Consider the following 14,197-nt stretch of genomic DNA (forward strand, 5'->3'; position numbering starts at 1 on the left):
AACAGGAACGCAGTAAAAAAAAACTCCTAAATCAAATCAATACTTGGTGTGACCACCCTTTTGTCCTTAAAAAATGTATCAATTCTCTGAGGTACACTGTCATGCAGTTTTATAAGAAAATCGGCTAGTAGGTTGTCCAAGCACCTTGGGAATTTGCCACAGTTCCTCTGCAGACTTTGGCTGTCTCGCTCGCTTCTGTCTCCCTGGATAATCCCAGACATCCTCCGTGACGTTGAGATCAGGCCTCTGCAGAGGCCACACCATCGGAAACCAGATAAAAAATCTGGCTTGCCTGAGACACGGGACTGTATATGCACTTTGATAATAAATTATTATGACTGATCTGTTATGACAGATAGGACAATCTGTAATAACTGGAGGGATATAATATTACAGGTTAAACAAGCAAGAAAAACTTAATTAATTCATTTATTGATATGCAGCGTGGAATAGGCCCAAAACGTGCTACCCAGGAACCCCCGACTTAACTCTAGAATGACCGATTAACTGGTGCCTCTTCGGACTGTGGGAGGAAACTGGATGAAACCCACTCGGTTGCGGGGAGAACGTACAAACTCCTCACAGGCAGCGGCGGGAATTGAACCGGGGTCGCCTGCACTGTGAAGCGTCGTGCTCACCAATACGCTACTGCGCCACCTCAGAACATCGTGTGGTCCCCCCAAGATACTCCAAACACACATATCATACAGAAATCATTAAGTGAATAATACCAGAAACATGCTGAACTAAAAAGAGGAAATTGAAGGACTATGGAACATGAACGGGATGGATACATTGTCCCGATAGTAATATCTACAACAGTATCATCCCACAGTTTCTACACAATAACATTAAACAATTAGGCCTACGCAGTAAAATTTATGTCAATCTCCAGAAAGCCTCAATACTAAACACTACCGGAATAGTCTGAAAGCTCCTAGTGATTGAGAAATGAGTGTGCTCGGCTGTGCCTGTACCTCAGGTTTTATTTTTACAAATAAAAATCCAACAATCAATCATTGAGCATGCAATAAGCATCGATAGCATGAGATGAAGAGCCCTTGAAAGTGAGTCCATCGGTTGTGGGCACAGTTCAGTGATGGGACAAGGGAGGTTGAGTGAAGTTATCCCCTCTGGTTCAAGAGCCTGATGGTTGAGGGGTAGTAACTGTTCGGGAACCCGGTGGTGTGAGTCCTGGGGGCATGTCCTGGGTGGTGGCGGGGGTCCCTGATGATGGATGCTGCTTTCCTGGGACGGCGCTTCACGCAGATGTACTCACTGGTGGGGAGGGTTCACGCCTTTCCTTTCAGGGTCCTTGGCGCCCTCCAGAGCAAGGTTTCCGTTGACTGCGGGCGCTACAGCAATGCAAGTCGCCTGCTCGGTTTCCAGCCTCGCGTGTGTTTTTTTCTCTCTCAGGTCTGAAAGGAAATGATTTGTACAGACAACTGATGGCCACGGCATATGAGTACCCACCCATTTCCTGGGGGAGGAGCGCCGACTGCCGGTTTATAAATTCTCCAACACCAAGTCTCCAACCTTCAAAGACCCGGGGAGGAATTCTCTGCCGAACCCAGCACTCCCAGAGGAGCAGCAGACGGGTGCTAAATGACGCTTCCTTCAGGACGCCGGCAGACTGACAGAATCCTGTGCTGGGATCGGCGAGCAGTTCGACCGGGCGTGTGAGCGGCAGAAAAAAAGTTTTCATTGCACTTACTGAACTTAACAGCCAACTCCGGGCTCTGCCGGTGCTGACAGCATTATTGCTGCTGTTAAATGCGATTAACACAGCCGGCCACCGAGTGAAAGAGCGGCTCCCCTTGTTAGTACCATCCGCAATATCCCGGGCGAGGATGCAGCTCCGGGTCCTGCTCAGTCTCGTCCTACTGTTCGACTCCTTCCCTGTTATCTTCTCCCTGTCCACATGCAAGACGATTGACATGGAGCAGATTCGCAAGAAGAGAATCGAGGCCATCCGGGGTCAGATCCTGAGCAAGCTCAAGCTCACCAGCACCCCGAAGGTCGAGCAGGTAACGGTCACGAACGAGGTGCTGGCCCTGTACAACTCCACCATGGAGCTGCGAGTGGACAAGGGGGAGCAGCCGGACGCTGAGACCCCAGCGGACTACTACGCCAAAGAAGTGAACCGATTCGACGCTTTGAAGCCTGACTCAGGGAACACCGGTGAGTAACGCCGCTCGGTCCTAATGCCCTCCCGCTTTAACCGCCTGGGGTCCCTCGACTCAGGCGCTCCGTTCAAATCGCGAGTGGTTCACTTTTGCTGGGTTTTGACTGAATTATCTGCGCCCGTTGTCCAGGCAAAATTCAGCCCTTATTCCCAACCACCCCCGTCTTCCTCTCCACCCCACCACCGCAGACATTCCCTGATCCTCGCAGTCTCACCTCCCTCCCTCCGTTCTGTTGCCGGAGAGGGTCCCGTATTTGCAAAATACCTTCAAAGCCCCTTCCCCAGATCTGGCGAGATAAAATCCCTGTGGACCAGAGGCGCGACCCCTGTGTCAGAGCGAGGGGCGTGTGTGTGTACGCGAATCCTCCCGGGCTGGGGTCCCAAATGGGCATTTGGACCCCTCTCTGGGTCCACCTCCGGTGCTTTGGACTCTGAACCCCAGCGTTAAGTATCTGGGGGCTGGTCGACTGCAGGAGGCTTCACACCTCCACTGTTTTCGTGGAGGGGAGGGGCACAGGGATCATCTCCTGTTGAATCTCTGAAGTCTGGCTGTTCCATACAATGGTGGGGGTACCAGTTCTTCAGACAGACAGGCTCGTTTAGAATAGCGCGACGCTTTTGTAGCTCGGTGGTGGTGAGGGGAGGGGGGCAGTCAGAGTTGAGAGTTCAAACCCGGCGTCCTCTGTAAGTCGTCTGTACGACCTCCCTTTGGAATGCCTGTGTTTCCTCCAAGTGCTCTGGTTTCCTCCCACAGCCTGAAAGAAAACGTATCGTTTCGTAGCTTAATTGCTCATTTCAAATTGTCCCGTAACTTGTTGGGGGGGGGGGGTTACTGGGGCCGGAGGGGCCTATTCTGCACTGTATCCCAAATAAGGGAAGTTACACCGCCCTGTTCCCATGTACCCCGGGATCAAGTTGTCCAGAATCTACAACTGCTGTTCCATTGCTTAATCTATAACTGGAAAGAAATATAGAATGTTATCTGAAAATATCCCCCTTGTAATTAGAGCCAACACCCCCCCCCCGTTAAAAGGTGATGTTATCTAACAAGGAATGTGCTGGTCTTGGAAAGGGTCCAGGGAAAGCTAATGAGAATGATCCCAGGGATGAAGGGGTTAACCTCTGGGCTCACTGGAGTTGGGGGGGGGGGTGTTTGATTTCATTGAAACCTTTCGAACATTGATAGAGTGGGCATCCGGAGGATGTTCCCAGTAGATGGAGGGTCTAGGGGCAGAGGGCACAGCCTCGGAAGGGAAGTACGTCCCTTTGGGAACGGAGATGAGGAGGAATTTCTTTAGCCAGAGGGTGGAATCTGTGGAATTCATTGCCACCGACAGCAATGGAGGCCAAGTCACTAAAGCGGAGGCTGACAGGTTCTTGATTAGCCAGGCTGTCAAAGCTTATGGGGGGGGGGGGGGAGGCGGGAGAATGAGAGGGAACAGTACAGTCATGGTGGAACTGTACAGCAGACTTCATGGGCCGAGTGGCCTAATTCTGCTCCTGCGCCATTTTTAAAAACAAAAGTTGTCCAAGGCCAGTACAAGACGCGCAGCCTTTAAGAAATTTGTGTCAGCTGCTTGTGAAGTGATGGGTGTAATTAGGAGCCGCACAAGCTGGGCATTGTTCTGCACTGGCCTCCACATACCTGTAATCCCTGAGCTGGGCACCTCAGCTTGGCCCGGGTGCTTGCGTGAGGAGTAGAGGAGCAAGACTTCCCCCGGTGGTCCAGGCTTCTGCTCCTTCCTCTCCTTCCCCACTGACCCCAAGAGTCCTGGTAGGGTCCTCGTTTGACCTTTTCCTTCCTCACCAAAGTTGGTGATCCCTTCCCAAACGTTCCAGGAAATCGCGACCCCTTTCCAGCATTTATTCCCCACCCATCTCTCACCCTTGCTGATTGATCGGGGCTGACAGAGTGCTCCCCTCCAGGCTGAGGGGCTGGAACACCTCATGGCTACTTTAAGGGGTGTTTTGCACAAGTGTCCGGTATAAGATTTAAATGGTTTCTTATGCTGTTCTGTTGTGGCACCGTGATTATGTTCCTGGGATTTAGCTTAATGACCTAACGTTCATACCCTTTCAGTTTTGCTAACTGCGTTCGTCAGAAATTGAAATGTTAAGTCGTGCTACCGGTGATAAGAAACTACTGCGTTGAAAATTCAGGATTAGGTCAATTATCACTGGCATCTGCTGTGAAATGTGTTGTTTTGAGGCTACGTTGCAGTGCAAAAGGCAAAAATTTACTTGTTTGTTTGTTACGTGCCGTGCCGTATGATGTGGGCGATCATGATCTTTCCGTGATTGTTCTGGGCAAATTTTTTTCTGCTGAAGTGGTTTGCCATTGTCGTCTTCTGGGCAGTGTCTTTCCGAGACGGGTGACCCTGCCCCAGCCATTATCAATACTCTTCAGAGATTGTCTGCCTGGTGTCAGTGGTTGCATAACCAGGACTTGTCATCTGCACCGGCTGCTCGTACGACCGTCCACGTGACCCTGATTTGGTGGAGGGGGGGATACTACACCTTGCCTAAGGGTGAGCTGCAGGCTAGTGAAGGGAAGGAGCACCTTACACCTCTGGTAGAGACGTATCTCCACCCTGTCACCCTGGGGGATAAAATTACTGTAAGTCATAAAGATAATTAAATAATGCAAAGGAGCAGTAGTGAGGAAGTGTTCATGGGTTCGACGTCCATTCAGAAATCAGATGGCAGAGGGGAAGCAGTTGTTCCTGAATCGTTGAGTGTGTGTCTTCTGGCTCCTGTACCTCCTCCTTGACAGTAGCAATGAGAAGAGGGTGTGTTCTGGGTTTCGGATTCAGATGTAACCATCTCTGAGGATCTAACCTGGGCCCAATGTATCAGTGCAGCTACAAAGAAGGCAAGACAGCGGCTGTGACAGGGGATGTCACCAAAGGCACTCGCAAATCTTTACAGATGTACCGAGGGGAGCAGTCTGGGGCTGGTATGGTGGGGTGGGAGGAAGCTACAGCACAGGATCGAAGCAATCTGCAGAGAGTTGTAAACTCGAGTCAGCCCCATCACGGGTGCTAGCCTCCATCGTATCCAGGACATCTTCAAGGACCGATGCCTCAGAAAGGCAACGTCCATCATTAAGGACCCCCATCACCCAGGACATGCCCTCTTCTCATTGTTACCATCGGGAAGGAGGTACAGAAGCCCGAAGTGATTCAGGAACAGCTTCTTTCCCTCTGCCATCAGATTTCTGAATGGACATTGAACCCATGAACACTACCTCACTACTTTTTTATTTCTATTTTTGCACCTCTTATTTGATATATGAGGCGCGTGGCCAAGTGGTTAAGGCATTGGACTAGTGATCTGAAGGTTGTGATTTCGAGCCCCAGCCGGGGCAACGTGTTGTGTCCTTGAGGCACTTAACCACACACTCCTCCAGTCCACCCAGCTGAAAATGGGTACTGGCAAAATGCTGGGGGTTAACCTGGCGATAGACTGGCATCCTATCGGGGGGGGGGGTAGTTGCCATAGAAACCGGCATAAGCACCAGACTGATAAGCCTATGAGGCTCAGGACAGACATTATTTTTTAAAATTTTATTTAATATATACTGTAATTCAGTATTTTTTCCCTATTATTACTGGTGCTGGAAAGACAACAAATTTCAAAATGTATGCTGGTGATTTTAAACCTGATTCTGAAAGGCTGGACACAAGTGCTGCTACATCCCAGCTCTGCTTATAAATGGTTTACGGTTGTTAGTGAGGCTTGAACTAGCATCGCGCTTCAGGATGGGGAATCAAGACAAGAGGGGCACATATCTTGTCACTCTGCCCCGGACAGCCCCAAGCCCGGCTACGAAAGGAGGAGGGTGGGGCCTGGGGCTGGCAAACCCATCGCATAAAAGCCCAGAGCTAGAGAAACGCCAGCAGAAGCTCCAAAGACCTCCTGCCCGGGAGAGGAAGATGAAGCCCATATCACAGGAGGGATGTATTGTCATTGGAGAGAGTTTGGAGGAGGCTCAAGGAATGATTCCGGCAATGAGGGGGTTAACATATGAGGAGTGTTTGGCAGCTTTGGGCCTGTACTCACTGGAATTTAGAAGAATGTGGGGGAATCTCATTGAAACCTACCAAATGTTGAAAGGACTAGATAGGGTGGGTGTGGAGAGGATGTTTCCTGTGGTGGGGGTATCCAGAACTAGAAGGCACAGCTTCAAAACTGAGGGGGTGACCTTTTTAGACCAGAGGTAAGGAGGGCTTTTTTTTAATAGCCAGAGCGTATTGAATCTATGGAATGGTCTGCAACAGACTGCAGCGGAATCCAAGTCCGTGGGTATATTTAAGGCGGAAGTTGATCATTTCCTGATCAGTCAGGACATCGAAGGAAATGGCGAGAAGGCAGGTGTATGGGGTTTGATCCAGGATCAGCCATGATGGAGTGCTGGAGCAGACTCGATGGGCTGAATGGCCTAATTCTGCTCCTATACACCTGGGAAAATCAGAATCAGGTTCAATATCACTGGCCTGGGGCAAGAGATTTGCTGTTTTGTGGCAGCAGTACATCACAAAACATAATAATAGAGAAAAGATGTGAATTACTGTAATAAGACTGTAAATTACAGTAAGAAGTAAAATATGTATTTAAAAAGTTTTTTAAAGTCTGACCCAGGACTGAGGATTCTGGTCAGCTGCTATTAGCGGCCTTTGCCCCAGCAGGGGTGATGGACTTAAGGAAAAGACTTGCCTTGTGCATGAATTGCAACCCAGCAGGCCGCTCGGCCTGTCTGTTTCCTTCCTATCCGTGTCCCACCCCCACCCCACCCGGCGCATTTTATCGGAGCGTTAACAAAGGTGCTGGGCGTAGCAGAGGATGAAAGACGTGCAGTCGACGAGGCTGAGACCGCCAAAGCTGCGGAGTGTGATCACAGCCGAGGCTAAAGGGTGGGGAAGCTGGTGAGCGTGTGCAGCGAGCTGCCAGCAGACGCAGGTTCGACTTCGACGTTTAACAGGAGTTCAGATAGGTGCGTGAATGGGACCAGGCAGAGTAATAGTTGGGCATGGACTAGATGGGCCAAAGGGCCTGTTTCCTTGCTGTGACCCTACAGTGGAGCTGATGTCTTGTAACTCCAGCAACCCGGTTTGCATCCTGAACTCTGGTGCCCTCTGCGTGAAGTTTGTATGCCCCTGCCGAGACTGCCTGGGGCTCGCCCGTAGCGGTGAGTCAATTGGCTGTTGTAAGTTGCTTTGCTATTCTCACGTGCCGGGGCATGGCGTGGCGCCTGCCCCGTGAACAGAGTGGGATTGAAACAACAGCTTCTGCCTTCGGCGACACCTTCTGCGTTCGTTCTTTTCTCTCGGCTTCGCCGAGCGCCTCCACTCCTTTCGCCGCGAGGGGGACTTCCCGGTGGCCAAGCATTCTGATTCCCATTCCCATTCCAACATGTCGATCCACGGCCTCCTCTTGTGCCAAGATGAGGCCCCCCTCAGGGTGGAGGAGCAACACCTCCTATTCCATCTGGGTAGCCTCCAACCTGATGGCATGAACATCGATTTCTCCTTTTCCGATGAACAAATTTCCCCCCCCCCCCCCATCTATTCCCCACTCTGACCTTTTACCTCGTCTCACCTGCCTATCACCTCCCCCTGGGTCCCCTCCTTCCCTTTCTCCTGGAGTTCACTCTCCTCTCCTATCAGACTCTTAACTCTCCAGCCCTTGACCTTTCCCACCCACCTGGCTTCACCTATCACCTTCCAGCCAACCTCCATCCCCTCCATCCACTTTCTAATTCAGTCATTCCCCGTCCCACCCCCGGCTCCCAGTCTTGAAGAAGGGTCTGGGCCTGAAAAATCGTGTTGTGTTGCTCAGGATTTCCAAAATCCACTGCCTCTCTTGCCTTTACGATTAACACTGGCAATCTTGGTTGTCAGTCTAGAACCAAGTCAGTCAGTCTTGGTTCTAGTTTATCAGTGAATTCTACTGTATTCCCTTGATCTGCTATGAATGCCCGCAAGAAACTCAATCTCAGGGGCCGTTTACGGCGACGCCTTTGGCCCTGGATAACAAATTTACTTCGAACTTCAACTTGTGCCAGTTCACGTGGCCAACCCTCAGCGGGTTTCGGGGTGGGAGGGGGAGAGATTTGGGGATGGGCATTGCAGAGATTGGGACCCGGCCGCATGGCTGCCGGGAATGGGGGGGGATGAGCCGTAAGAGCACGGCAATCCTGGGGGGAGGAGGGTGGGACCGGGCGGTGGCGGGCAAAAACCGGGGAATGGAATCTGCAAGCTCCTCCTCCAGGAAGCTTCTGATTGACCGCGGCCCCTGCTCATGCATTACATCATCCACTCAGCTATAGTCGGGAATAATCAGTTGAAAAATATTTGGATACTCCTGTCATGACATTCCAAGCGCTCCGTGGCTGTTCCTTGCCAATTCCGGAGAGAAAGCTGCACCCTCTGTGGGTGTGTGTGTGTGTGTGTGAGAGACTGGGATCAGCACATGTTCAATTGCGGCGGTGTCTGTGCGAATGGGAGTTCCACATCAGCGCGACGTGCACGTTTGCTCTCGGTGGCTCTGTTCCTGCAGATGCAGTGGTGTTTATTTGTGCGTTTGCATGCTGCGGTTTCCCTGTGGGATTAGTTTGGGATTTGTGCAGGGCCCAGAGGAGCTGGGAGCTCTGGCTGCTACTGCAGAGGACAGGGACTCCTCTCCAATCAGATCCCCTCTTCCTCAGCCCGTTGCCCTATCCACCTGTCACCTCACGGCTTCTTGCTTTTCCTCCCTCTTCCCCGTCCGCCCTCCTTCCCCCTCACCTGGGTTCACCTGACAGCTTGTTCTCCCTCCCCTCCTCCCCCCTTCCCTTCCAGTCCTGATGAAAGGCCTCAGCCCAAAAAACTGACCGTTTATTCCCCTCTGTAGCTGCTGCCTGACTTGCCGAGCCCCTCCGACTTTCAGCCTGCCCCTCTCGTGCGATGGACTCTCATTTTCGTGGGTCGGGCTGCTGTGTCCTGCAAGCCAATGAGACAGGCTGACATGGAGTTTCACAAAGTACACTGCAGCTGCTGGGGTCAAATCAACACGTACAACAAGCTGGAGGAACTCAGCAGGTCGGACAGCATCCGTGCAAACGAGCAGTCAACGTTTTGGGCCGAGACGTCGACTGCTCGTTTCCACAGATGCTGCCCGACCTGCTGAGTTCCTCCAGCTTGTTGATTTAGTCGGTATCAAGTTCCTTATGCTCCTGCCCTGGGAGGATTTGACACGACAGTTCAGAGGGAGGTCTACCCTATATCTAACCCCAACTGTCCCTGCCCTGGGAGGGTCTGACGGGGCAGTTCTGAGGGAGATCTGCTTTCCTGTGGCAGCGCGCTGTGTTGATGTGATCAGTGGTGGGGAGGGCTTTACCCGTGATGGACTGGGCCCTATCCACCCCTTCTTTTCTGAGATGCCCTCACTGTGGTAAAGCAATGCCCAGCTTGCACAAAGCAAGGTGGTAGAGGTGGCAACAATGGCATAAGGCACGTTTGCCTTCATTGGCTGGGGGTCGGTCGTAAGGGTGAGGCCATTATATAACATTTTAATCAGTTATCACAACTGCATTAGCGTAGTCACTGTCTGTGGGAGAGCTGGCTCTGAGTTTCACTCGTGACCGAGAGTTGCAACAGGCCATCCCAGATATTGCATTTCTCTAGATTTGAGACTGTTTAATGTCATTTCCTGCACAAATGAAAGGAGGGCGGAATAGTTCTTACTCCAGAGCTGATGCAGCACAAGAAAACCACAACAGATTAAAAACACAATAACAATAAACACAATAAATATAAATACATAACAGGTCGGACAGCATCTATGGAAAAGAGTTTCGAGCCGAAACCCTTCCTCATAACTGAGAAGGAAGGGGAAGATGCCAGAATAAAAATGTGGGAGGAGGGACACACTCCCAAGACAGGGACAGCATGGGTTAGATACAGAGTGAATCTCCCCCTACACTGTCCCATCACACACTCCCAGGGCAGGGACAGCACGAGTTAGATACAGAGTGAATCTCTCTCTACACTGTCCCATCACACACTCCCAGGACAGGGACAGCACGAGTTAGATACAGAATGAATCTCCCTCTACACTGTCCCATCACACACTCCCAGGACAGGGACAGCATGAGTTAGATACAGAGTGAATCTCTCTCTACACTGTCCCATCACACACTCCCAGGACAGGGACAGCACGGGTTAGATACAGAGTGAAGCTCCCTCTACACTGTCCCATCACACACTCCCAGGACAGGGACAGCAAGGGTTAGATACAGAGTGAAGCTCCCTCTACACTGTCCCATCACACACTTCCAAAGCACAGGTTAAATATTCTCCATGTACAGTTCTGGTCACTACATTATACAAAAGTTGCAGAGAGGGTCCAGAAGAGATTTGCCAGGGTGCTGCATGGACTAGAGGGTACGAAACGGAAAGAAAAGTTGAACCTCACGCCAAAGATTCCCAATCTGAGGTCCACTAACCCCTTGGTTAATGGCATAAAATGGGTTGGGAGCCCCTACGTGGAGGCTGAGGAGAGATCTGGTGGAGTTTTTTTTTAAATTATGAGAGTCTTAAGACTCTTTTCCCCGGAGTAGAAATGTCAAAGACCAGAAGACATGCTTTAAAGGCTGCAGTGGGGAAGTTTAAAGACAGTGTGCTCGGGGGGTCACTGAACAACCTTCCTCCCCCGCCACCCCACCCCAGAAACTTTGCCCCTTCAGGTCCGCCTCTGGTGTCCGCCGGCTTCTTGGAGATTGTTTGCTGAGTTGAGTCAGAGAGGCTGGTGTCCTTGTCTCGCGCCATTACCGGGCTGATAGAAGTGAAAGACAATCTGCTCAGTCTACGTGTAGGGTGAGCACTGTCTGGCTGTGGTGTAAATAGTGACTCATGTTATCTGTGTTGACTGGGAGATGTTTGTGGATGAATTTCCCAACGTTCTGGCCGTTCTCAGTATCATTACCCTTCAACACTACGAGGAGAGCTATTTAAGAATGTAAGCGATAGGCGTAGGAGGATGAATCGGGCCTGCACACTTGTTCCTCCTTTCAACATTACAGTGGCACGTCTTCTACCTCAGCACTGTTTGCCACCTGTTGTAACGTGGACAAAGTCACTGAGAGATGCAGCTGGTAGATGTGAAGTGGTCTTCTATTCCACAAAATAAGATTCACCAGTCATCACATTGAGACCCTTTCTGAGGGAGAGGCCTGCTCGGCCCAACATTACATGACATGTTGTATGCCAGAGATCAAAGGACAATTCTAAATTTATGATGTATCTACAGTGCTTCCTTTGAATTACGTACAACTTTCACACCTCTTTCTTCTCACCCACACTCCAGACAAGCAAAGTGATTTTAAGTTGGCATTGTCTGGCCTTCCAAGGAACTGTGGTTCACAACTTTTGGGAACCCATTGTCCAGAGATACATTTAAAATTTAAACTACAGTCCATACTCAGATCTGAAGATGGGTTGAAGGGACTTTGCGTATGTGCTAACCCCAAAAGCACGCTCACGCCACCATCCCCTTATCCCTCACTATCCAGAAAGCTATTCATCTGATAAAGAATATTTTTAAAGTTGAAGATTAGCTTTATTTGTCACATGTGCGTCGAATTATCGAAGCACACAGTGAAATGCGTCATTTGCGTCAACGACCAGCGCAGTCCGAGGATGCGCTGGGGACAGCCTGGGAGTTTTCACCGTGCTTCCGGCACAGGTCCGCAGCTAGTGGACCCAAATCCGTAAGCCTTTGGAACGCGGGAGGAAACCGGAGCACCACACGGTCGCGGGTAGAAGGCGCAAGCAGACAGTGGCAGGAATTGAAACCGGATCACTGGCACTGAAAGGTGTTACACCAGCCGCAACACCCCCTGTGTTGCGACTGCATTTGATAACTGAGCATCCTCCGATCTGGAGACCTTCAAAGACCCACCTGTCCTCTGGGAGAAGAAGTTTGTTTTCATTTCGGAACTGGCTTGTCTTGAGTCCTAGAACTATTCAAGTGTAGGGCCAGGCCCTTTGGTCCACCCAGCCTGTAATCTGCTTCTACTCAGACCACATCGCTCTCAACGATGTAGCCATCCAAACTTCCCTTAAACGTTACAATTGAATCTGCAACACCCACTTCTGCTGGCACACTCGAACCACCCTCTGAGCGAAGAAGTTTCCCCTCCTCGTCGTCTTGAATATGTCACCTTTCACCCTAAACCCATGACCCCTAATTCTAGTCTACGCAACCGGAGTGGAAGAAGTTAGCGTGGGCTCACCCTATCCCTCTCTCTCTCTCTCTCTCTCTCTCTCTCTGCTGCCTGTTACAATGCTGGTGGTTTAGGGCAACAATGGAGGCCCAGGGCTTCCTTCATCATGTCTGCTCCTTGCTTTTCACTACCGGCAGTCATGCAAGTCCCGGGTGGAGACTCGGGAATACCGTCACACTCAGATGTAGAAGGATTCTTCATTGCTTTTTCCGTAACAATATTTTTTTTGACCAATCAGGGTTGTTGGCCATGAGCTGAATCCCCGAACTAGAGGACTGGTGGATCCCTCTTAATCTGACCTCTACCCTTTGACCTGTTTGGCATGGGTGACCCTACCAAAAGCCAAAGCATAAAGCACTGACTCCAGCTGATGTAGACCTCCAGGTCATTGAGGCACGCAAGCCTCCAAACCTTACACCAAGGTTGTGGTCCTCTTGGAGGTCACCCTGTCTATACTCGTCATAAATTTGTATACCTCTATGAGATCTCCTCTCATTCTCCTCTCTCCAGGGAGTTTAGTTCAACTCTTTGTCTTTTATCAGTCCATTAACTGGCAATCTGTGTCAGTATAATCATCATCATCATAATGCGCCGTGTTATATTATGTCATCATTGTGCGCCATGTTGTGTAACTCGGGCGATCACGGTCTTATCCGTGACCGCGATTGTTCTTGGCAAATTTTTCTACACAAGTGGTTTGCCATTGCCTTCTTCTGGGCAGTGACTTTACAAAACGGGTGACCCCCAACTCTTATCAGTATCAGTGGTCGCATAACCAGGACTTGTGATATGCTCCAACTGTTAATACAAACATCCACCATCTGCTCTCATGGCTTTACGTGACCCTGATCGGGGGGAGGGGGGTAAGCAAGTGCTTCACCTTGCCCAAGGGTGACCTGCAGGCTAGCGGAGGGAAGGAGCGCCTCACACCTCCTTTGTTGAGGGACATAGCGCCTCCCCACTACCCACATGTCAGTGTACTGCCTCCAGTCCCACGTGCTCCAAACCTCCTGTGTGAAATCGAACATGAAAGCCTTCTTTAAGACTCCTCATCGCCAGTTCCCCTCATGTCTACCAGCTTCGAGGATTCAAGACGGTTTCATGTCGTTTCTTGTTATTCCAGATCTGATGCAGTATAAAAATACCCACAGATTTTTAAAAAAAACACAATAAGTATAAATAGTCTCTGGACTGTGCGAGGAAACCAGAGCACCCGGAGGAAGCCTACGCGCTAATGGGGAGAACGTGCAAACTCCTCTCAGACTGTGGTGGGGATCAAACTCTGATCGACCGCACTGTAGAGCGCTGCGCTAACCACGCCGGCCCATACCCCTCTCTTTTCTGAAATAGTGGGGTCCCATTTTCTCTGCGCTCTCCAGAATCCGCAGGGTTTTGGGGGATGTTAACCAAGCCATCTGCTATTTCCATAACCCCCGTCCTCAGCGTTCTGCAAAGTTAATCACCAGCTCCTTGGGGCTTATCAGATTTCTGATTCATCATCTTCGTAAGGAAGATTTCTTGACGCAAATTATTTTCTTTCATTTCCTCTATTCCGCAATACCCTTGGTTTTCTGGTATTTCTGTGTGCTTTTATGGTGTGTCTTCCTCCGTAAAGATGGACACAGAGTATTTGTTTAATTCCTTTGTCGGTTCTGTGTTCCCCATTTTTAAGCCCTTGCATCTCTGAATGGGATTCCCTTTTCCTTTCTGCCTACTTATTGGAAACTCTCTCAATCTGTTTTCTTCTG

General features: G+C 50.4%; 1 protein-coding gene across 1 annotated transcript in view; it reads left to right on the forward strand.

The window, feature by feature from the left end:
* The first annotated feature begins 1,514 nt into the window (after nt 1-1,514).
* LOC140716500 (transforming growth factor beta-3 proprotein-like) overlaps nt 1,515-14,197 on the forward strand; it is an 81,530-nt gene continuing 68,847 nt past the window's right edge. The window contains exon 1 of the mRNA XM_073029292.1: nt 1,515-2,181. Within this exon, the coding sequence (XP_072885393.1) occupies nt 1,851-2,181 (331 nt within the window). The 5' untranslated portion in view covers nt 1,515-1,850. The remainder of the gene's footprint in view (nt 2,182-14,197) is intronic.

Source organism: Hemitrygon akajei, chromosome 25, assembly GCF_048418815.1.
Source record: "Hemitrygon akajei chromosome 25, sHemAka1.3, whole genome shotgun sequence".
NCBI lineage: Eukaryota > Metazoa > Chordata > Chondrichthyes > Myliobatiformes > Dasyatidae > Hemitrygon > Hemitrygon akajei.